The sequence below is a fragment of the Cydia pomonella genome, chromosome 4 (assembly GCF_033807575.1).
Source record: "Cydia pomonella isolate Wapato2018A chromosome 4, ilCydPomo1, whole genome shotgun sequence".
Lineage (NCBI taxonomy): Eukaryota > Metazoa > Arthropoda > Insecta > Lepidoptera > Tortricidae > Cydia > Cydia pomonella.
The window spans coordinates 20990790-21017144 of NC_084706.1; the positions used below are offsets into that span (position 1 = coordinate 20990790).

At 37.3% G+C, this 26355-nt stretch overlaps 1 protein-coding gene and 1 long non-coding RNA gene across 3 annotated transcripts; one reads left to right on the top strand and one right to left on the bottom strand.

Annotated features, from left to right (window-relative positions):
* The first annotated feature begins 1599 nt into the window (after window positions 1–1599).
* Window positions 1600–4369, top strand: LOC133517247 (uncharacterized). 2 transcript variants are annotated; one of them, XM_061850467.1, is made up of 5 exons: window positions 1600–1848; window positions 2088–2197; window positions 2713–2817; window positions 3046–3175; window positions 3553–4369. In XM_061850467.1, exons 1-5 carry the CDS (start codon window positions 1731–1733, stop codon window positions 3579–3581), a joined length of 492 nt encoding a protein of 163 aa, XP_061706451.1. In that variant the 5' UTR covers window positions 1600–1730; the 3' UTR covers window positions 3582–4369. The 2 variants fall into 2 exon arrangements, with proteins under 2 accessions (XP_061706451.1, XP_061706449.1); XM_061850465.1 differs by having other exon boundaries at window positions 3046–3231; window positions 3553–3836.
* A 20356-nt stretch (window positions 4370–24725) lies between these two features.
* LOC133517248 (uncharacterized) lies at window positions 24726–25576 on the bottom strand. Its single transcript, XR_009799346.1, has 2 exons — window positions 25342–25576; window positions 24726–25029 (listed from the first exon to the last, which is right to left on the bottom strand). It is a non-coding gene; the product is annotated as an uncharacterized LOC133517248 (long non-coding RNA).
* Window positions 25577–26355: the final 779 nt, after the last annotated feature.

The window sequence follows — 26355 nt, forward strand, 5'->3', positions numbered from 1 at the left end:
AAGTGATGACTTATATCCTCATATCCTCATATAATATATATGCTTAGGGATAAGAAATCTATAATAGTAAAAGATTAATTTTAAGTTTTATTAAATTTGTGTATGAATCCAATTTTTTTTTTAGGTGACTGAAAACTTAGACGTTTGAAAATAATTATAAAAAAATACAATATCAATACGGTACTAACTTATATTATTTATTACGTCCCACAAAACGGCCCACTGCCTTATGGGAAATAATTGAAAAGAAAGTTTAGCTACGGATGCATAGTGCATGTGCAATACACAATTTCGGTGTCGCACTTTTAGCAACGAAGCGAGACCCATTCTGACTTGCACCTGCGCCAGTATCTGTCAATAGTTTTGGGGACTTAATATCTAAGAATATACTGAAAGTAATAAAAGCAATAAATTAAATGTTAGCAGGGCCTAAGTTGCAAGCGTACCCCGAATCGCGGATCGGAAACCGGTATTTTTTGTATGGGAACGAAAACGGTATTTTTTCGTTCTTTGTTAATTACTTCATTTCTAATTAGGCAATCTAATAATACGAAGTCGTTATCTGAAAACACAACTGAGTCCTACACTTTGAGTATAAAATAAACCGAAATATATGGTTATTTCGATGTTTTTGCAAAAAACCGGTTCCGATCCCTGAGCGTACCCTTTTGGATGGCCGAAAACCGCAAAAATATAAGCGATGATGTGTGATACCTACGAAATTATACCTTTAAGACCTTTGTACCCGTATATTTAACGGATAAATAATTTGGAATTTGGAACTCGAACGTGCTTTAAATGTTTATCTTAATCTAGGTATTCATTTTAAGATAGTCTGCAGCAAGCTGGAGGGAAAACATTCTATGCAAATATTGTATGTATCTCTAACATTGTCTTAACATAACTATATGATGACACTAAGACCGCAAAAAAGAGGGCGTTGCGCTAGGTTAGGTCACTGTCGCGAAAGATAATATAAGACAAACATACTCTTTGATGTATTTTTATCACATTCACTGTTAGTATCTGACTCGGCGCCAAGAATTGATAACCTATCGCTTACAACTATAGTTTAGTATGCCGAATTCCTCATGTGAAAGATTAACTACGTCAATCGATATAGTAATCTGATAGTGGAGTTTTATGACAATTAATTCCTTTATAATTGAGTTAGACATCGATCTGGGAAATCCTTGTGATCCATCATGTTTCATCATCATTATTGGCATTATTATATACACACATTTACAAACATATGTGTGCTTACGCACGGTTCTGATACTTGATAGATAACATATAACTAAACTGGCACTTTAATTGCATACATATGTGACATCCCGCAAGTTTACAACAACCTTTAATACGTATCGCGGGCATTAGCACGAGTTAGACTTAAATAAGCTATGACTTCAAAAGCCACACGGACCTGGGAACGTTCAAATAGGAAGTTCCGCAAATCCGCAAAGGATCCCGAAACTGTTCGCCGAAAGTCGTGACGTAGTCACAGCTGTGCAAACTGCACGCCGCGCCATCACCGTGACGCAACCGACGAGCCTCCGCCGCTGACTCAGCCACAGGCTTATAACACAAACTCGCCGCCTTCCACACCATACCTCCACAGACCGTCGAACGAGCAACACGTGCTTACTACAAGTGTCAGTGATAACTTACGACGTGCAAGTGACTAGCCAGTAATCAGTGATATTAAGATTTGTGAAACTTGAAAAAAAATGGAGAAGTTATTCATGGTTTTGGTGCTTTTTGTGATTGTGAGGGCGGTGGAAAACAGACATCACCCAAAGTTTGGCAGGAGTTACGAGGAGCATGAAGTCCCACCTCTAAAGAAAGGTGAGTCTCATGCTGGATCAACACTTTAATAGAAATCGATAACACCTTTAAGTAGGTCTGCTGTAGCAGCCTTAAGTATATTTTTGACGACAGATTCGAATTAATTATGAATTTGTAGATATGTAGATCAAGGTCTGCTGTTGCAGCCTTAAATATATTTTGACGACAGATTCGAATTAATTTTGAATTTGTAGATTTGTGACTAGTCTTATTAACAATTATTGTTTTATTGTTGGCAGTATCCTGTAGCAGTGGCTCAAGCGAGAGAAGTGCGTTAATTGAAGATGCGCGATGCGGAGCACCCCGAGAGGTTTTCGTTGTGCTTAAACCCAAAGCAGCTCACGAAGAGGTGAATATATATCTGAACTTATCATTAAATTACATTATATAATTTGATAAGTTGTAATTAATTCGTAATTAAATCACATCCGCGTCACTAATACTCGTATTCGCGTGAGCAATTAAATGACCCACCTTTTTATTGTCACTAGGTGAACGCATGATACAATAGGTATCTCGTATAATTTCTTTCTCGATTTCACAACATTACATTCGTTATCTAAATTATGACGATATCTGTCGGTCATACATTTAAATGATGACCGATTATTTGTATCTTGATTAGATTACATTTGATAATTGTTAGCAAGTTTCAAAATTCAAACACTGCTTTTAATAGATTTAATTAAATAGGTAATTAGATAAGTTCATATCTTAAATTTAATCTCTTTTTATACGCAGCTAATTCGTTATACACTCATAAATTAAAGTAAATCCTTAATCTGCCGTTTAGACCAAATATTTGAGGTTTCATGCATACTCATACGGTTGCAAAGCCTTGCTAACGTTCATGTTTTTCCCCAGATCCACCCGGGCGCCGTGTGGGTCAAACGCTGCGTCGGCCTCTGCGACCACGTGGGCTCGGACTCCAAATGCGTTCCTCGCGAGACTACCATCCGCCATATACCAGTAAGTGTTTACCTAAATCTTATCTCTACTTAACTGCCTTGACACACTTGTTCTATTTTAAACGTCGGCGGAGTAATTCTGATTGTCTCCTACGATAATAATGACATAACAAACCTCATGATTGTTCTAATGCGTCTGTGAATCAGCGAATCGGCGCGCGATTATGGATCATCTATTGTGATAGCGCTTTCCGTAACCATTGGAATCTGATTGGAATTTTGTTTGCAGATAAAGATTAGCAATATGAAGACTGGGAAGGAGTCGTGTTCCATGTACGAGCTGGAGGAGCACTTGTCATGCCAGTGCTGCACGGGCAGCCCCGAAAGCTGCGCGGCGAGTGGCCGGGTGTTCAACCCCCGTAAGTGCGCCTGCCAATGTCCAAATCTTGAGGAGCGCCGCAACTGCCTCGCAAAGGTTCGTAGATAATGGATGTCTGTGAGCACTAACTAGATGTGATGCACGATGCACCGATCGACTTTTAACAAACGCTTCTACTTCTTTCGCATTATTGTACCGCTGATTATTTGTTTTATCTTCTTATCTTTCTGATTCTAATTCAAAAGAGACTATTACCTCTTAAAATAATAGACGCAAGTCATTTGACCATATTCACGCGCCTTTTTCGGTGTTTCGTTGCGTACGTGCTGATATCCATTGTCTGCGACTTATCGCTTTACGTAAAATTGTTTCAACTTAAGTTTTCAGACGTTTCAATGTTAGTTTTCTTTGTTATAGAACCCGAATATGCGGTGGAATCGTTCTAAATGTGCTTGCGAAGAGCGAAGACGGATGAGATAAGATATAGAGCTGCGAACATTCTGGAATCCGGGAAGAAAGTCGAAGCGACTAGCAGTTTGACTACAGTAGTGGCTGGGTAAAATGGATAACTAAAGACTTGTAAAAGTGACCTTAGTTGTATTACCGACTGATATAAGTGTCTTATAACATAAGTAGTCTAATTCTCAACAGTATTATAGAGTAGGTAAGCTATTTATTTCATTAGGCTTAATATATGGGGCCAAATGGTGCTGTGAGCTCAATATGTTCCAAGACCTTTGGTCTGTATTTAATATTTGCACCGTACGAATGTTTGATTGTCCGTTGTTATGTCTGAGGTTTGAAAAGTATTGTCTCCGTTCTGTTCAGTATTTGTTTATTATAGTTAATGGCGTAAATATGATTTACGCAATTCCTATGTTGTGATATTTATAGCGATTCCAATGTTAATAGGTTTAAGATAATTTAATGACTTTTACTTTAAAGTATTCGGTCTAGTCATAGGACATGTACTTAATTTATTGTTTTGTATGATATCAGGGATTGTCTCGATTTTTTAAATCAGCTCTCTTTATTGTGTAATTTTTGTATTTTTAATTTTAGTTCGTGTTGGAGGCCTAGTCCTTGGTGCCAAAGGCATGTAATCTCATAGATTTAATTTATATGTATTTAATTTATTTGTGAAATATTTTAAGCTTCAGAAGCTTTAAGTGATCGAATCACATTAAGTTAAGTAAGTAGGTAGTAAATTTTTGTACTTAAAATAAGAACGTAAATAAAATTTCTATTTATTTTTCTAAACATTTTTATTATTTTCACTGTAGCCAACCTTATCTGTATTCTTGAACTAATGCTTAAATGGTATTCCGTCTGGAACGACTAAATAGGATACAAAGGACATGACATGTTGAAGTTTTTTTACAAAACTGGTTTACAATTCTGCTCAAAAACCGATAACTACCGCAAGTGACACTTGATAACACTGGAAAGTCCAAAATTACAACTATTGTCGATAGTTTCATTTCATTACACAATTAAGTTCCAAAAAAAATGTTATTTTTTGTTTTGTCTCAGTTATTCCTCTCATTTATGAAAAAATCTTGCCTCGGAACTAATTCATTGAAATAAGATATTAAGTCAATTTTGAACCATTGAATTGAAAGATTTTGGACTGTTGGCTAAAAAACTTCGTACGTACACTGATATCTGAATGATATTTGAATCGTATTGTTTAGTTATAATGCGTCTCGCCCACGCAAATACATGTATGGATAAGTATGGGCGAAATTGCACGATAACTAAACAATATTATATAAAAACTAGTGGCTCTATGAGCTGTAGACCTCGCGAGCATCGCTTAAAACTGAATAAATGTATATCTCCGCCGCCGTTTAGAAGAATTTAGAAAAACTAAATTGACAAAAAAAAACATCATTATCGAATCTGCTCACAAATTTTCACGGAAATCGGTTTAGATATGGGCATACGAAACAATGTTCGCCTAATGATTTTTTTTCAATAATCACTCGCGGTTGTTACGCATGGTCAGGCATTTTTATATACGGTACTTTAAACCGTAGCCGTTATCGAGTATCTATAGTTATTTAAAGTATAATTTCTACTCTTACTTAAGTAGTTCTATTCTACACCACACAATTATGAGATTTACTAGTAAAAACATTTTTTTTTTTCTGAAACCGGTAACTTTCACCTGCCCGCGTAGCCAACATGCCGATCTTTAACGCTCCGTAGCGTAGCGTAGTCATCTCTCTTTATCACTCTTTCAAATTCAAACAGTGACAGTTGCGTTTCGTTCGCTACGGAGCGTTGACGATTGGCATGTTGACTACGCGGGCTGATACGATAAGTACGATGACTATACATAATATATCTACCGCTAAATGAGTTTATTTATACGAAATATCGGTATGGGCAACATAATATTTATTTATTGATAACTTATGTCTACAAATTTTAGTAATTCCAAAATGCGATAAATTGCACTCGAAATACTGAGCTAAAGCGTATTAAAATATAAAGAAATTAACTTCCCTTCAATGAAGGAACATCACAAATATTTTATTTGTTCTATGAAGTACTTCTATAATAAATACTACTAATGCAGTTAGATGTCCAGCGGCCAGAATACTGAAGGGTAAAATTAGATCGTATAATGTCAGAAAGCGCACTTCAAATGCGCCGGAGACGTCACTTGCGTATCTGACATCGTTCGGAAACCGTCCTTTAATAGCATGGACAAAACCGCACTCGACTATCTGAGACATTCTTCTCTCAAACTGCTGAAGGAGAGGGAATCCACGTTTAAGAAATATAGCATAATGTGTTTTATACGTGTTTCCATGCATGACATGAACACGCGTCTTCTCTTTCGGGTGTTGCGATGCCCACCAAAGATATTTATAGTATATTGTAACTGTATATTTACTCGATGATTTTACAATCTCATCTAACGCAAGATCAGCAGTCTTACAGCTATCTATATCTAGATATTGTTCATGAATGATTGGTGTCTCCGCATTCTTTAGGAACGCCATTATATCACGTGAAAAACATGGGGTCAAATTGTACTTCTGCAAAGACATGTATTCGTTTATCTGTGGCTCGTATGTGCGGAAGATTGAGTAACTTGTCAACCGCGTATTATAATAACAATTTACTAAGAAAACAAACCACAACCAATTAATAATGATTAGATTTTCCGATGGGTTTTCCGTCCGTTTTAACGCTACATTTTGAGTTGCGTTTCCAAAGAGCTTCAGCAGTTTAGAAGAGCTATTGCGTTTCGATTTTAATAAGTTATCGATACTAGAAAGCAAGGCTGAGCAAAAAAAAATTGCGGCCAGTAGAAGCAACCAAACTCTGTACTCAAAAATCATGTAAATGATCTTCCATCTTTGCACCAGCTCTGCGTTAGGGGTAACTGGTATGAAAATATCTTCGAATGCTAAATGAATAGATATGAAATCGAATAACAATGCTCGTTTGTTGTTTAAGCTGAATCCTCCAAATAACAAATCGATTTCGTTTTCATGCAATTTTTTCATTATACCGGTAACGGTAAAATTATTTGTTATGTCACCGAACTCAGTTGTTTCTGGCACAAATGAAAAATTTAAGGATATGTGCTCAGCCTCTAGTAACAGTTGCACAAGGTATCTTTCTATCCCGACCGCAAATGTATCTACTGGGTTTAGATCAGAAAAAACCAGAGGTGGGTAATGGTGAGCCAAAATATTAAATGTGCAGTTTTCTAAACTAGGCTTATCGTATCCGCGTAACTTCTCTACGACATCCCTCGCTGCATGTCCATTGCATTGACCCACTTTAATAGTATGATTGTAATCTCTGCCGCATCGACCTGCTGCATAGGGAAGATAGGAGTATATTGAAGCATCTTCATCTGCATCTTTAATTGTAACTAGAACACGTATGACATGGTGAGACCACAATATTTTAAATATAGTTGGCAAATCATCCTTCCTTATATTTGGTAGAACTAGTATGATCAAAGCATTAGTATTCCGGTAGTAATCATGGTTTAAATTGGCGATCATATTTTTAAAATTATTTTTGTTATCACAATGCACTATATAGATGTCAGGTGAAATATGTACAGATGCATCATAATCCTTTCCAAATATTTTGACATTGTAACTTTCATGAAGATTTTTGATGAAATCATTTTCAAGCTTGTTATTTCTGATGAGAGCTACATCAGCTCCATGCAATGTTTTAGATAAAACTATTTCCAAAGCACACATTTCAAGAATATTAAGCATCGAGTTTTTGATAAAATGTTGTTTTTTAACACTTGACACTGCACAAAGTAAGGTAACTAAAAAGGTAAGTAGTTGTAATTTAGTATGCATGACCGATTTACACGACGATCACTTTTCTTATAAAATAATTTCAAAGCAGAAAATACTAATAGAAAACTACGTAATCAATCCTATGTGAAGCGAGACTTAATATATGTACAGCCGTAAGCGTTCTAACTGGCCTAGCTGCCTTATTTTAATAACCAAACGGAACGGTAATTATCATGACAAATGAAAAATTGATAATTAGTATAATTATCTACCAACATCAGTTGACAAATGATAATATGACAGTATACTTAATGATTCTCCTTTAAAGGTAACATTCCAATTGCTGCAGACTGCATTGCTGTAAGAAAGTTCAACTATCCAGAACAAATCAAATCAAATATCTTTATTTTGCATAAAATATGGTATACAAGATGCACTTAGTAGTAGATATTGACAATTGAAATTTCCTGCGGGAATGCAGTTGGCAACAATGCTGCGCTGCAATGAGTAAGAAACGTCAAACTTTCACGTTTGACGTTTCTGCGGCAGAAGTAGATGCGCTGCGTTTTCTTGCAGCAAAAGTAGATAATAAGAAAAAGAATCAAGAAAGAAAGAAGAAGTAGAGAAGAAGTCTGCTGCAACACTGCGCTGCAATGCTTCTGTGTTTAGAATGATACCTGACTGTAAACCCCTTCTACTTTATTGGCTGTATATAATGATTTATTATAACTCAAGATAGCTTATAGGCATTCCTAAATTGAAGTGCTTGCCTTGTAACACATTGTAAAGGTTGCCTTTAGTCGCATCTAGGCAAGCGAGCGATGTGCACGTGCTAACGTGCTCCCGCTTACCGAAAGAGAAAGAGACAAGCTCATGTTTAACAAAGAGTGAAAAGATGTTTGCCACCAAACAAGCATACGGCCCGCCTGATGGTAAGCTGTCTCCGTAGCCTATGTACGCCTGTGAGTCCAGAGGAGTTACATGCGCGTTGCCGACCCTAAACCCCCCCCCCCCTCGTTTGAGCCCTGGCAACCTTACTCACCGGCAGGAACACAACACTATGAGTAGGGTCTAGTGTTATTTGGCTGCTGTTTAGAGGTACTTCCCCAGTTGGGCTGATGAATGGAATGCGAAAATTATTAAAAATAACAGATCTCTTCGTAGGTGTAGATATAAGAGATATAAAAGTATTTTTTGTGCTTCTTACGCATGAGTACATATATAACCTATATAGTAGTTATATATTATGATTGGCTGTATAGTTAAAATTATTATAAATGTTTCAAAATTTACAGTCAGTTATCGTACCACCAATAAAAAAACCGGTAAAGCGCGAATTTATGATTTGATTAGCACACCGAGGGTTCCATAGTGAACTTTTAACTATTTCTCATGCATAAATATGAAAGATTTCTGACTTGACTCCCAAGCATACTTGTCTCAATCCTGATCCAATAAATCAGAAAAAATCTTTTGTTGCTCGAAAAAGATCTTATTTCGTATACTTAATGACAAAGACATGTATTGTTCCTGCGGGAGTTATGGATTGTGAAAATAACCTATAACACTCTCGGGAGTTATAGTCTTTTTTTATGGTGACACTTATTCGTACGAAACAAGTAGGTATAAAGGAATTTTACTTTTAAAATAGGTACTGACGTATATAATTTTTAATTTTGTTGTCTATGATAAAAAATATCGAATTTAATTAATTTTATAGCCGTTTTTAAATATTTTTACAACATTTTCAATCGTGGCAGAATGCCGGATAGGTTATATATATATATAGATAGGCGGAAGGCACCGGCCTTCGATGCCTAACCTGTCAAAGAATGACAATATGGCGGACGAATGTTTGAAATATCAGATTATGGAGTGTGGAATTAAGAGGAGTGACATATTTTATGGTAGAACTGTTGCAAAAGTGTTCAGCTGTTAGCTATAAATAATAGTTCCAAATCTCTCCAGAGTAGCTAAGAACCTGGGCGCTTTTGACGGAGTGAAGTGCGCTGTCTATGATTTGATTTTTTTGTTCAAGTAAAACGTAGTGATTATATGCTCTTTGGTATTCTAGGTATTGTAGCGCCACCTATTTAAGGTTTTTTTGATAACACTTTTTGGTACATGGAGATTTATTTTCTTCCCTCCACCTTCCGTATATCAGATATCACCGTATCTAAGAATTATTTCGCTTAAAATTTAGTTTTTTCTTCGCATGTGTCATGAAAAACATTGCGTGTAATTCCGGGGGTAAGAATATTGCAAGCGCGAATTCAGGCTGGATTGCATCTAAAGACCTCGTTATAAAAAAAGCATTTGAGTGTACAGTGCCATTTGACCAAAAATTTGCGCGATCTAAAAGTACGTATCGTCAGGTGACAACAGTACTAAATGTATGTATTCTACAATACAATACTAATCCTCTTTATTGCACAACCTCAGTGCAGGGCCTAAGTGGACGTTCGAGTCCAGCGTGCAGCGGGGCGGGGCGTGCGGCGTGCTTGTTAAATAAATGCGAACCTAGCGAGCGGTCTCAGTGCACGCTGCTCAAATCACTTGTGAGCCCGATGCCACGCTGCACGCACCGCCGAACGCTCCGCTTCGAGCGTCCACTCAGGCCTTACAGTTAGGAATGTACATGGAAACACATATAATACATGAGGCATTGCGACAACAACAAGGGGCATTATCGCTACAAAGCGGTTGATGACAACCAAAGGCACTAATTGTAAAAATAAAACTAGCCAAGAGCATGTCAGACCATGCTCAGTGTAGGGATCTGTAGTACCTGTGTCACAATAGGCTAAACAAGAGCTGTTACTATAGAACGTAGATTGTTAACCAAGGGATGAAATTAGTACCTTTCGCCGGAGTCTCTACTTTTCATATCGGATGCAAGGAAACGGAAATAAGTAAATAAGGCAAATTTACATAGGTAACTTGCACTGTGTGTGCGATTCTTAAATTGTATTAAAACCTTATTATATATATATTGTCATTATCTAGTGTTACTTATTCTGTGGCTGTGCGTTGTCTGTCAGTAACAGTACCTATAATGTGACAGTTTTGCATATATACCCAAACTTTTCCTTTAACACCAACACAATCAACATGATTATATTTATTATCATCTTATTTGCTGTCTGTGGCGTATATTTTCCTTAATTGTCAATGGAATGGAATGTTATTTGTGTGGTAAATGGTTGTCTGATAGAGAAGGGAATACCCGTTTATAACTTGCAAGATGTAACTGTGATGTGGGCTTTCCTCAATAAAGAGGTTTAGATTTGTACTTTTTAGGATTCCGTACCCAAAGGGTCAAACGGGACCCTATTACTGAGACTCCACTGTCCGTCCGTCCGTCCGTCTGTCACCAGGCTGTATCTCATAAACTGTGATAGTTAGCCAGTTAAAATTTCTACAGATTATGTATTTCTGTTGCCGCTATAACAACAAATACTAAAAACAGAATAAAATATATATTTCTTTTCAATCTCGAGGTTCTCATCCAATCACCGAAGTTAAGCAACGTCGGGCGGGGTCAGTACTTGGATGGGTGACCGTTTTTTATAGATAATGGTAAGGAAACCCGGACAGTAAATGACTGGTAGGGTTCTCAAACTCGGGACACGGTTTTTTGCTCAGATTTTCAGCAATCAATAACTTAAATAATTAGGTTTTTTCACCACTCTTAAAAACCTAGTAAACCTACCTAGTCTGCCAGCGTAGCCAACATGCCAGTCGTAGCGTAGTCATCTCTCTCAAACAACATACTGCGGTCCATATGCAACGCTCCGTGGTTCACAACCAACTCTGAAATATATAAATACCTGCAAATCAATACTGTGAAGGAAGAAATCCTTCATGCAACTAAAGCATATCAACATATTAAGCCACCACCCAAATGACCTGGCAGCAAAACTCACAGACAAGGGATATGAAAAAAGGTTAAAAAGAAAAGACATCTTCCCTCATATATAGATAGGAAAAAAAAGAGTAGAAGCTAAATGAGTAGAAGCTCTCACTGGGGGACTCGCTCGTCACGTTATTAAGCATTCAACCAATCTGCTTATAGTCTGACTGATCGCAGATATAACTAGAGAAAAATAAAAAAATAATCGCGTGGCAGTGCGACAGTGACAGTTGCGTTTCATTCGCTACGGTGCGTTAACAATATGTAGGCATGTTGGCTGCGCGGGCAGACTCGATAAATCATAACGGTTTTACTACCCGATAGACCATGACCCAATAATAGTGTAGTTACAATTTATAATTCGTAGCAAGTCTAGCTACGCCGTTGCTACGGGTCGTAGCACTTATAAAAATACTCTAGGAACGGTAACTGAACAATAAAAATCTACTTATACTCGTAAGTATTGTCACGGAATTTAAATATTGAGTTAACAGGGTTCAAGCTAATTTGGCTGTAAATACTAACGGTAGGACATGTCCAATGTAAAGTAAAACCTAAAGACCTGTACCTATATTTAATTTAAGCTCTTGTGACAAAGAGAGAAATGTGTTGCGAGGAATGTGTTACAAGGGATGTGTTGCAAGGTACAGACGCGAGCTAAAAACATTAGAAAGCTCCGCTCCCGCCTCACCACGCCCCGCTCTTTTATTTTAAAATACCCCGCTACACATCCTCGTACATCTCTGGTGCAAATATTCAGATCGTTCCACATCCCCGCTACGTATCCTCGCACCGCTCAGCTACCTCGCACAGCTTTGGTGAAAACACAGCCTACGAGAAGAATAGTCTAGTCAACAAGTCCAAAATGGTAAAAAATAGAGATACTGCTCCTAAAAATACGTAAGATACCTCATTGGATTCGAAATGATGTCTAAAAAAATATATTTGAAGCATTATTAACACATAAAAGATTGAAAAAGTTATAAACAATTAAAATTAATATTAAATTAAGTATCTCTTTTCAGTGAATATCTCATAAAGTACTAGTAGTTCGCCCCGAACTGAAAACACGCGGTTCGCCAAAAAGATACATCGATTGAATGCACCTACTTAGTTGGCAAAGTATCAAAAACCGGGTGCGATTTATTGCAAGGTCTGTGGAGCCCTTACTGATAGATTTAAGTAACCATAGAGATTAAGGCGCTCTTATAGACGGATTTTAGGTTTTTGAGGGGGTGAAGCAGACGAAGTGGTAGAGCAGGCAGGCGGGCGCCCCGCGCGCCGCGCCCGCAGCACGCCTAGGTCCTTATTCTGACGAGTTCAAGGACAGAAGTTATACATACTAGAAAATAATCGATGATATCCTTGTACAAGCCTGTAAATATCGATTTAAAAATAGCGCATTTTACTATACACCGCGTCTTAAAATTAACTATCTTTCTTGACAAATGTTAAATACTTACATTGTTTATTTTATTTCGTTTTTATCTTATTAATTATTTTAAATTCGTAAATTAAAAAACAATACTATAAATGTATAAACCGAGCACTTTTATTAGATACCAAACTCGACCATACTTTCTTGCAAATACGATGATCCGAATAGCAAGACTCCTCACAAATAGCTTTTTGGCCTTCTAGGCTCTTCTAGCTCCATAACTCCTTGATCGAGCCTGCTCACAATTTTATGACAAAAATATAATGCCCTCAACTACGCGTTTACCCAATTTCATTTAAATTATAGGTAGAATAAATTGACTCTGTTTATGTTGTGTCTGTATCTAAACTGCATGAGGTGTGCAGTAGAGATTATTGTTTTTTATTATGAACTATATTGCCTTGAGATAAAGTCTACTTATTCTAATCCTTGTACAAGTAACGGACAATGGAGGGAATCCCCCATGAAAATTGTGCTTTTTGTGCCACTATGTCTAACGTAGTTTTTAGGTGAAGTAAAAAAACTGTTGTATTACGAGTAACAGTTTGAGTGTATTATTACGAGTGTATATAATAAAAGACTAGGTTCCTATTCGAACAATTAGGACATCAGAATCAACAAATACATAGATTAGCCAAGGTGCAGTGAACATGCACTTTTACAACTTGATACTAAATAGAGGCTCTGTTCTGATATTTGGCTGCTCCGATATATCTGACGGAAAAGTCTGTCTGTCTGCACAAGTGCACAGCACTGCAGCGACAAGTGTGAAAGCTCCATCACAAACGTCATATTTCTATATAAATTTGAGATCGATGATGGCATTTCACACTCACGCTTGCCAAGTCGGTGGTCTAGTTAGATTGAACCGACTCTACTAGGTACCTCGGTCGGCAGAATGTTGACAGGTGATGAAATGCCAACGAATGGGATTAGTAGGGTTGGCAAGGTCGTAGGCATATTGGTTTGGATGCATGGGCACGTTAATCAGCACCTTCTTCCTCAGATACCTGTCACACAACTTCTCTAATGATGTCAGCATGAAGGCGGTCAGGCTGATGGGCCTAAAGGAAGGATCCGAGTAGTCGCTTTTACCTGGTTTCTATATGAAGATGACTTTGACCTCTCTCCATCGCTTCGTCACGTACCTGTGAAGCCAGACAGGCGAAAAACGATGGGCTTAGTGTAAGGTACTTAATCTAAATAGTCAAGTAGTAATTTTCCGTCAGGAAAAAACTTTTACAGTACGCGTGCGGGAAATTGCACGTCCCGTGCATGCGTCGAAACTTTAAAGTGCCATATGTACTGTAAATAGTTGTACGATACACGTGCAAATAGTTAATTCGCAACTCGTGTCGATTTAAAACACTCCCTTCGGTCGTGTTTTGTTTTATTACGAATTTCCTATTTACTGCACTTGTATAGTAAACAACTATTTTTAAACCAGACGGAGAAACCCAAACTAAGCTAATTTTGTTGTGTCATCTGCATTTTCCGCATAGCATGGATCAAGCTTGATGTACGAGTATGTACCTAAAGTAACTTAATGCAGATGTAATATAATATACATGTAAATTTTTTCTACCTACTTATTCAAAAATAGAATACAATCGAAATCATGCTCTAATTTTAAATTGATATGCTGCTCATTAAAGTAAAGCCTGACCAGTAATATATGATCACGCGCCATATCGCGGAATTTGAATGGAATTAAATTTTTCATACTGAACTGAACTGTCACCCTATATATACATGAGAATAGCAGCGCCCTCTTGACAGTGATCATATATTTCTGGTCGGGCTTATATATCTAAATATGTTTAGATTTTTTATTTAATAATACATTTTACAGTTTACAATAACAATATACACCGTGTTTTTATTGAATTGCGTTAACTCCGGGGTTTCGGTAAGTACGTTTAAGGAAACTAAATGGCATAGTTAGTTTTCAAAAAAAAAAAAAATTTTGTTTTTTTTTACTATTTTTATTTTTATAAAAGTAACTAAATGTTGCATATAGCGTTGTTGTAACACGGGCATTACATTTAACTCAACCAAACAATTGAAAACTGTGACATATCAATGTCATTTCGAACGTCGATCGTCCGAGATAGTACTTACGTTTAGTAGCAAATGTATGAACTCGCACTAAACACTAATCAATAAGTAAACAGGCCCTAAGGCAAGTGTACACGCTCGTAAGGGTCTTATAAGATAAAAATTAATGATTGATTATCTCCGAAATGGAGTTAGTTAGAATATCGGTATCTTTGAGAAAGTTACTTTATTTAAGCTCAGGAATGCACCCTCGAAATTAACGCAAATCAAAAAAAACACGGTGTATATAATGGATATATACAGAAATATTACTAGGTATAACCAGTTTAAATCTAAAATAGGCCCTTGAGGCATTGTACCAAGAATGCTGGCGGCATTTCTTCGTTGTATCGCAATACTGATACGTTGTGCGAGGAAGCCGCCAGTTCTTCGGTCACCAGTTACGTCAACCAGACGCTTCGCGATTCCTGCAAAAAACTTGTGCGCGCTGGGACCCCATGGATCTAGATTTTGGAGTTCCATGCCATGTTTTGAATTAGTTTTCTGTGTTAGAATGTGATATAAAGTAAGTATATATAGCGTTATTTTCTTACCTACACTATGAAGATTTGCAAAATTGTACCTTAATTTATCATATTTATACTTACAGCCTTTATTTTCTACTTGTAAAAAATAGCATGACGCCGAAAGTACCTAAAAGGCAAAATAAACTATGACCAGTTCAAGTGAAGTGTAACTTTAAAATTCATACGCATCTTTACTACTTTTAGTATTTCTCTATAAATTTATTTATTTCATTGTTCATCAAGTTGTACACTTATTAAAAGTATTAAAACAATTAGGTACTAAAACACAACAATACACAACAGTACCTACATCTACAACTATTAGAAGTTGGAAACTTACCCTTCTCTTTTAATTTGAACATTTTCATGTCATTTCTGCTGAGAACCATAAGCTGATGCTTTGATCCTAATAGGAGAAAAAAGTCCTAAGATTTTTATTTCCATCCACTGTTACAATTTTTCATGGACTTTTGTATGATGGTAACGAAATGGAAGGATTGAAAATGTATGGAAATTTTAGTATTTTTTTCTTATATTAATAGTGTACATCTTTAAATAAAATGGGTTCCATGCATAACAGACATAAAGGTGGTCTTCACATTAGACGCGGGTCCGCTCCGGTGTATATGTGTGCGGCCGATCGTAGGATCAGGCAGATCGTATAATGTTCCCGTGTAATGTTTTGACGGTAGATAGGTAGGATAGGTTGTAACGTAATAACGTTACATGTTTAATAAATAGACCTTAAGAGCTACTACTTACCTAATCAAAAATATATTTACAACTCTAAACTATATTACACACTAATATATACAACAATACTGTCTTAAAACTATGTATTTAAGATTATAAAATCATCTTCACGCTGATTAATTTGAATATGTCGCGCCATAGTTATTACATTCACTCACAATAATGTTACATTCGCGAGTGCATGAATGAAGTACTGTTCGGTGCGCTTTGTCATCGCGCGCCGCCGCTCGCTCATTCATTTTCTACCTTTGAAGTTGAGTGGAACGCACGTCGCTTAAATATCGATCTCTGCTACGGTTTGAAATAACGAATCCGTAATCGAATTTTAACTTCGCCCCTACGTGTTCCTCGACTATTATAAAATCACTGTGGTGTTTAATTATGTTTTTAAGTGTACCCCGAATTGGGGTCCAAAGTCCAGAGTGACTTTTTATTGGCTTCCTGCTTGCCGCCCGCTTGCCGTTTTGCTACTGGCGTGCTTCTGGCCCTTTCCCCGACTCAGCGCCACGATGTTGCAGCTGCGCTGAACTCAGCGCTGACCAGAAAAATCGGCGCCTACCACCTCGGCACCGTCAGGGGAGTACTCTGGCTACGAACGACTTGCGGAATCCGATCTTGCATGGTATTAGCGCGAACCACGCTATTATACTCATTTTTACCAACTGAGCTGGTTGTGGAAATAAATATTTTGAGCGTTCTTCTGCCTCCTCATTTATAATTCCTCATACCTAAAGAGACGTTTTAGGTGGTAGAACTTGTCGAACGCGACAAGGTTCGTTAGGTCACTTCAGATGCTCGAAGGGCAAACTATCCAGAAATAGGAGCCCCACGTAGCCGGGCTCTGTCGACTCAGGGAATGAGACAAAGATTTTTACGTTTCACGATATGCCTAAGAAAATTTCGATCTGCCTGATCTAACGATCGCCCGCCGACTTATATACCATCGCTTATACAATGAGGCACCGTACAGGTCCACATCAATGTGATAAAGCGAAATCTGTCATGACACGAAGGCCAAGAAAGGCCTCGTTAAACGTATTAACAGCAACGTCATTGTGTCGTCACTACTGCTCGTGACTCGATGACTCAAATGTACATTTATGACACGGTTTATTAGCGTGTAAACGTACGCATTCCGGCGTATGTCGTGTTTGCTTTGGGATTTGGCCAGTGACAGGTGGGGGCGTCTTAGGCGCTTAGCACACAGGAACCGACGCCGATACGCGCGTACAGTTAGACCAAGATAAGCCTGCAACGATTTTGATAGCATACGCAGTGCAAGTGTTATTTATTCGTCATGATTTCATAAAACGTAATACGTTTAAAATAAAACTAACACTGCATATGCTAACAAAATCGTTGTAGTCTTGTCTTGGTCTAACTCTAGCGTTGTATCGTACAAACATCGGAGCGACGTGCGAATCGGGTCCAGTATACTAAGCGCTTTAGTGCTTTTTTACAATGGCGCATAATAGCACAGATTTATGAATACGCGAATGATGACAAAAAATTTAAAACAACCACCATATATATCAATTTTCACGGAAAAGTGCGTGGCTGCCATTTTGTAATCCAAAATGAATAACAGTTTTTGCTCTCATACGAAATGGCTATTACCAATGTTTAATGCTCTCGAGGATCCAGGGATCCCAAGGCCAAATATGTGAAGGACTACGCATCTAGCAGTTAAATATGGAACTGCGGAAAACAACTGCGGAAATTATGACATCGACATCCAAGAGACACACGGTAGACTTGACGCCCGATGCTGTGCAGTGGTTGCAAAACTTGGATGTTGCCGCATAAATAATACTGTATATAATTTTGCTTATGTGACTCTATCGCCATACGATTAAATATACAGGGTGGCCAAATAAGAAGTATATATTTTGTTTTTAAATTTTATTTGTATTAAGTTCAAAAATTATTAAGTATTGTTTTAAAAATATATTCTTCAGGGTTGGCAAATTCATGCGAAACATAATGTCTGACATATGTCCACCTCTAACAGCAGGCAAATGTAAGCCCTTATCATCCCAATGTTCAGAATCTATTCGCACATTTTTGGCATTATCTTAGTACATTTGTGTCGAATAGTCGGTTTTAACTGTTTAAATTTCATCAGCTCGTTAGCATAGACACGTAATTTTAGATAGCCCCACAGAAATAAGTCACGAGCTGCAAAATTTGGGGAATTTGGGTGCCAATCACAAACTCATTTTTTCAAAATTAATCGAGCAAACAACGTGTTTTAAACAACAGAAACATTTGAGATAAAATTGCTTGCTGCTAGTGGTAGACATTTGGCAGAAATTATCTTCCGTATACAATTGCCAACCCTGAATAATATATTTATAAAAAAATATTTAATAAAATTTCCACTCAATGTAATTAAAATTTAAAAACAAAGTGTATCATTCTTATTTGTCCACCCTGTATAATACTATTCCATAACGTGGCAAAAAGTGTTTAGGGAATACCAAACTCCAAGTAGAGCAGACGCTATATCTTACGAAAGCGAATGCATTTTCAGTTTCAAATCCTGAGGGGAAACTAAGCTAGTCGGGACTTTCGTTTGGGGAAAGACAACCGCGTGATATCTACGAAGATGTTAAAGTGAATAAGGTTATAATTTCGTAATTTTTTATGGGCGCAATACTTGCATAAAGATTTACCTTGATTGCATAGGTAAAACCCCATGCATAGTGCATAAACCCATATAACAACTATGTCACCGCCGCGTCACTCTAAAATGACTCGCATGTCAACCATAGGTATCATAAATATAGACTCTAGGGTTCAGTACCGCGAAAGGTGACAGTCAGACTAAGCTCACCTGTCCGACGGACAGTACACTGTATTAGTGTCCCTCTGTCAGTAGGCTAGTCTCAAGAACCGTAACATTATATGTGCCTACATATAGCACTGCCTAGTTGACATATTCTCTGTGTTTATTTATTGCCGCAATAACAAATAAACAATAAATAAAATTAATAACAAAAACAAAAATAAAAGATATTTTTTTTATCTTATGATTCTGGTACGAGTATTACATTCCTATTTATTCATTTATTCCCACGTCTTTGCTATAAACCGTCTAAGTATGTCTGCTGCCGTAGACATATAAACACCAAAAATTCTCCTTGAGACTCACGTGAACCAAGGAAAACGTGAGTGACTATATTTAACACCAAAACTTCTATTCTATTCTTACGATTATGATCTCAGACAGATTTGTAAGTCTTACTTATCATATCTAACATGATCATCTTTTTGTTGGGTTATTTATAGCTACAAACGTTTAACAGTTTTTTGTTTAACGTTAATCATAACGTTAAACAAAAAACGGTTAAACGTTTGTATCAGCATGGGTACATAAATTGATGCCACGATCGACGCATGAGACGACCGGTCTGGCCTAGTGCCTACCCTGCCTATGAAACCGATGGTCCCTTGTTCGAATCCCGGTAAGGGCATTTATCTATATGATGAACACAGATATTTGTTCTTGAGTCATGGGTGTTTTCTATGTATAAAATTATGTATTTATCTATACACGTATGCACATCGATAGTCGCCCAGTACCCATAGTACAAGCTTTACTTAATTTAAGGCTAGATCGATCTGTGTAAGATTGTCCCCAAATATTTATTTATTTATATGGGTATTTAGAACTCGTATAATTCCCGAAGCCTTTGGAACTGTACCATAGCCAATCTCAAACAAAACGGCCAGAGATGATCACCGACAGAACGACTGGTGAGTTACGTGTTATGTGCTGGGCGCCTTGAAGTGGGTGACTTACAGACTTAACAGACTTTAGCCATTGGAACCAGAGGCCCTACCGCGAAGAACTAAAGTTAAAAATTTCTTCATCTACCTCTCTACCGCTCGAATACGCAAGAGCGATAGAAAGGCAGATAACGAAATTTCGATTTCAGTTTTTTGCGGTAGAGACCCTCGGAGTCGATAAACGAATATCTATACGAATGCTGTAATTTGGACAAACTTTAAAAACTTAGCGCGAGAAACCCAGACACTAGCTAGACTGATCAAACAGCCTTAGAAGGACAAAAAAACAGAGAGATAACGACGAGGATCAATTATTAATTACATAAAATTATATTTTAAACCGAATCCGTCTGCCCTCAAGACGATAGTGGACGAACGCGTCTCCACACAAACGTTTCCTTCCTGGATATTGACTTTATTGAAAATATGTTTATAGTTAAAAATTTAGTTTCATATTCACCACGGCTATCGCACGCTAGCGGGGTATATTTAGCACGAGGGGGTCCGTTTGACATTTTTCGCATTTTAACGTAAAATGTCTTTAAAAAGGGGCTCGGATCAAAAACACATCTATGTAGATCAAAAACGTAAAAGTATTATGGCGCGGTAGCTTATATCTAAAAAATAAAAAAAATTATTTGACAAAAATAAGTTTAAACATGCATGGGCGCCGGTAGCGGGGTGCAAGGGGGTGCACTGGGGTGCATGTGCATCCCCTTGCACCCCGCTGCCGGTGCCTTGGCAGGAAAGAAAATATACTAAAAATACATGTGTTTTACGCATTAGGGTTGGGCCAATATAAGTTTGCAATGATTTTGATAGCATAACTCGGAACATGAATATAATAATAATGTTATACTGACTTCCACACTAGGCATAGCCTGTCTAGTAGCGGCAGAGGTAGAGATATATATAATGCTACTTATGCTACTATGTATATAATTATATCGTAGCTATAATATAACCATCATACCCAATATGTAAAATTTTGCTATCAGTGTATTGAGGAGAGTAGCCATTACTCGGAACTGTATGTGCCGCTGACATAGATGGCGCTGATTCTGCGTTAGAAACGACAACGCATTCGGAGCTAAAAATTACCGCAATTTTCAGTGTTTATTTAGTAATCATTCATCAGTCCAGTAACCGATTTTGGTGATATTGGTGTCATTTGATAGACCATTTTCCATTTTAATGCAACATCATAAAAATAAAATACGTAGGATTATAATAAACTGGAAAAATGAAAAAAAAAGTGGCATTTTTTACACAATTTTACGACTGCTCTTGTTTGAGGCCACCGTGTGCGTAAACCAACGCAAAATATCTCAGATACTAAGATAAGGCAACCGCGGTTCTTTTCAATCCACTTTGAACCATTCTCCATTGTAATCTAATTATGAGGAATTTGTGAGGACGTTTAGGGATGGATGACTATGATGTTCTAATTCATCTTGCTCCACCATCACCAACCATGAGAGGAGATTTACCCGGGTAGTGGGGTGTATAATAAATTATAACATTTTGATCACAATTGTTTGGAGCTATTAAATCTGTCTGGTTGCCGGACACTGCTGAGATGAACAGTACCTTTATAACTTTGTTTAACGGTTGCTCTAAGCAGCAAATGCAGAAAGTGTCTACTGACCGGATCTAATAACACGTTACTTTGCATACCTTGCTAAAATAAAATATTTCTTCTTCTTCTTCCTCGCGTTGTCCTGGCATTTTGCCGGGGCTCATGGAAGCCTGGGGTCCGCTTGACAACTAATCCCAAGACTTGGCGTAGGCACTAGTTTTTACGAAAGCGACTGCCATCTGACCATCCAACCCAGAGGGTAAACTAAGCCTTATTGGGATTACTCCGGTTTCCTCACGATGTTTTTCATCACCGAAAAGCGACTGGTAAATATCGAATGATATTTCGTACATAAGTTCCGAAAAACTAATTGGTACGAGCTGGGTATTGAACCCGCGTACTCCGGATTGCAAGTCACAAGCTCTTACCGCTAGGCGACCAGCGCTTTTTAAAATAAAATGCATAGAAGCAAATTACCACAACCTTCAAAAACATGTAACCATGTCCAAAAAAGGTAAAGCGGGGCACGTGCATTCCATCTATATCCAGCCGGCGTACGTGAGATTATTTTCAGCCTGCAGCTCCCAAATTAACCCACCAGCATTATATCTTCTAGGAAAGTAAACAGAGAGCTGTATTTAGGATCAGTTCAATGGTTACGCATGACTCGCCGCGTGGGCCCGTGGCAGATTCACGCCCGCGACGTTTGTTTTCTTTTGGCGGAATTCGGACATGTTTGTTTGGGGGAGTTCGATTTAGTGTAAATTCACTACGTTCGCTGACAGACATGTTATTCCAAAATAGTTTAAGTGTTCATTCACGTTTATTATAGTTTTCGAGGTGATTCCGTAATTACACTTTGAGGATTATTACTGTCGAATAAAATCGTTGTTTGGTTTTCGTTTTACTCCACTCCATTTTACCTGGATTGCATAGGTACAACCCCTTGCATAGTGCATAAACCCATACAGCAACTATGTCACCGCCGCGTCACAAATATACATACACATCATAAATATAGATTGCAGGGTTCCGTACCCGAAATGTGACTGTCGGGCCTAAGCTCATCTGTCCGACGGACAGTGTGAGTGACTGTCTGTCAGTAGGCTAGATTCAAGAACCGATACATTATATGTAGGCAGTTGATATTTTCTCTGTGTTTTCTATTGTCGCTATAACAAATAAACAATAAATAAAATTAACAACAAAAACAAAAAACTTTTTTAAATTTAGTAAAAATACGCTGCTTGCGGTCGCGGTTGACCGCAGCGAGGATGCGACACTACATGTAGGTCTTTTTTTTAAATACTATGTCGGTGGAAAACAAGTATTCGGCCCGCCTGATGGTAAGCAGTTTCCGTAGCCTATGGACGCCTGCGACTCCAGCCAGATTTGTTAAATGCGCGTTGCAGACTCTAACACTCCGTACCCTCGTTGAGATCTGGCGACCTTACACACCAGCAGGAGCACAATACTATGAGTAGGGTCGAGTGTTATTTGGCTGTGGTTTTCTGTAAGGTGGAGGTACCCAGTTGAGCTCTGCTCTGGATCTGGAATGACATGAGCTGTGCTGTGCCCTATCACACAAAGCGAGATAACATTCACAGTGCCCATACCTTACTTCGGACGTAGTTTAAGGACATACTATAAGGTTTTTCATTAAACTAGGTACGTTCCTATATACGTATAACATAAAGCTAATCATAAACATATTAATACGAGTAGTTCGCCGCGAACTGAGAACTCGCGGTTCGACAAAAAGATCGATTAACTGAATGCACCGACTTAGTCGGCAAAGGATCGAAAATCGCGTGCGATTTATCGCAAGGTATGTGGAGCCCTTAGTAACAGATTTAAGTCACCATAGATATTAAAATAAACTATATCTGTGGCAAGCCTTAATCTGTCTTGTCAAATGACAAATACATTGTTTTTTTTAATGTAATAAATATATATTATAAATGTGTAAACCGAACACTTTCATTTGATACCAAACTTGACCATACTTTTTTGAACATAAGATGACCAGGATGGCAAGACCCCTCACAAATAGCTTTTTGGCCTTCTAGCTCCATAATTATTTGATCGCGTCTGCTCATAATTTAATGATTAAAATATAATGTCCTCTACTACTCGATTACCCAATTTCATTTAAATTTGAACAATTTTTTTACTTACTAAATTAACTGTTTTTTTTTTGCATAATTTTTTTTATCAGTAAGAACAAGCATTCGAGCGATATCAGATGAAAATTGAAAATTCAAAAAAATTAAACACCTAATGTGTTGTCTCCCGTAAAAGGATTTTAAACTATATATTTTAATAATTTACTCGCAGTTGTCAATGTCGTGAAAAGCACTTTGTACCTACCTAATAACTCGACCGTGACTCGTGCAATAGATGGACTCGTCGTATCTGAAACCAACTCGTCCATTTATTGGTCATTTTCTGGCCACTTTAACAATGTAGGTATGTACTTTACATATTTTAAGCCGGCTAAGAGTATCTTTAGAGTCCTGAACTACTTAGTTTTAACTTCTGGTGGGATTTTAAGGTGTGAATTTTTGAATATTTGGCTAGCCGTTTAGCCACATAGGTATTATCAATATTTTGACTCCGCCGGAACTCAACAAAAATAACGTGTTTTACCAGCAAAACACGAAGCTATGTGTAACCAAAACACATATAATTTATTGCGAATTAATGAGGTAAAGCGTTTGTGGAGTAAGGCATGTCTTAGTGAGTCATTATTGTTCCTCTGAACTCATTCCCTATTTGTTCCGTGTCTAGCTAAATCACTGACCTGTCGAATACGGAGTGTAGAACGTAGTTATCGTGTTTTAAATTTAGCTTTATAATATTTATGTTTCTTTTGTTTATAAAGTCATGCCATTCTACGTTCTATGCTCTTTAGAGACACCCCACACTAGCGTCGCTAGTGTCGGTAAAATAACTAATAGCGTGATTATACCTAGGTAGGTATAATTATTTGAATTACAAACAGTACCCCTAGTGTAACTTTCATTCGATAGCGTAACGTAACTTTCGCGTTTAGGTTAAGTCTCATTTTGTATGGGATTTTGAACAGCGCGCCAAGCGGGACGTTTTGGAAAGTCAAAAATCTCATACAAAATGACACTTAACGCAAACGCGTACGTCACGTTTCGCTGTCGAAAATATTTACACTAGGGGTACTGATCTCCGTTAACTTTTAATTTAGGACTCTGATAAAACTAATGTTTGCAAATGAGTTCATCGGATAAAATAATTGTGCATTTTGAAGTTAATTATACTGCATTAACTTAACAGCGAAATCATAAACAAACTAACGAGTAAATAAACAAAGCAAGTTTTAGAATTCTTGGCCAGCATTCAAACGGAAGTCACCAAATGCTTAGAGAAGTTGTGTGATGACTTCTCGTTCCGATAATTTAATGTGACCTGAAACGAGTTATGCTTTCATGTACGGAAGTGAATCAGTTGGAAGGCAGGAATTTCAGTAAAATCTGAAACAAGTAGATGATTTCATAATGATGATTTTATGGATTTATGGATTGACATTTATTATTATCATATCTTTAATCTACCGTTTTTTTGTAAGATAGAAACTGTCGGTATATATACAGTGTGTAAATCTAATACGGGCGATAAGGTAAACCAGACATAGAACTCATTAGTGTAATCATAAATTAAGATGTTTTATTAAGTTACACTTAACTGTGACCCCATAATTAATTTTTGAAAATTTTATCAGCAGCAATGTACTGTAAACATGATTGCGTTACCAGAATATCGATACTACGCATTTACAAACTTACCTAATATCTGCAGGACTAATCACATGTTAGTATTACACTGCATTTAATATTTTTTATGGTTATTTTGGTAGACAGACTGCTACTAGGCATGTTAAAGATATTAAATATTATTTATTTATCATTTTTATCAACAAAGAACTGACTTCATCTACTTAATGTCATTTTAATCAGTCACGATAAGTAATACTTGACGTGATGTGTCCTAATACTGAGCATAGACATACTTTGATAGCACCTTTTCTGAAAATGCATTTCATATTAGTAGGTTTTTTTTTTAATACGAGAAAGATAATTATTATGATATCATTTAGTATTTCATTTGTCTGATTTTGTTATACCAGATGATGGGAAATAAATCCGCCTGATAATTGTATTATTACCTAAATTTCAAGAATTAACTACACGGTCTAAACAGCATAAAGTTTGGTACATTGTTTCAAAACGTGACAAACTCTTAAGTAAAGTTAAATGGTTTTTACTTTATTACAACTTTGATTTAACAATGTCAGTTATTCAATACAGAAGTAATCGTAAGTTATAAAAATGCCTCGTTTAACAACTTTTACTGCTCCCGAATTAATGGACTTTATTTTCATTTACGGTGGTGTTTTGAACAAAACAAGGACTTGGCTTAAAGGACTCGCATCCAGGCCATAAATATATAAAATAAAAAAAAACATTTACGGTGAAGCATTACAAAATGGTAATCGAGCGTTGTGCGAGCGTGTACAGAGAGCGATTCCCTGATCGAATTGTACCAAGAAACGCTCGAGTAGTTGTAAACGCAATACAGCAAGTTCGCGAAGGTTTGCCCGTGACTGGAAGGGTGGAGGTAGTAGCTTTTCGCGATAAAGTACCAGTTCCATTACAAGACCGAATCCTCCGCCATTTTGCACTTGACCCTGAGAGTAGTAGAGGAAGGAGGTAGAAGAAGAACTGAGAAACAAGATAACTGAAGTTTTTCAGAAACTCAGAGATACCATCAATCTTCGCCACGTGATGGAGTCAGTCAAA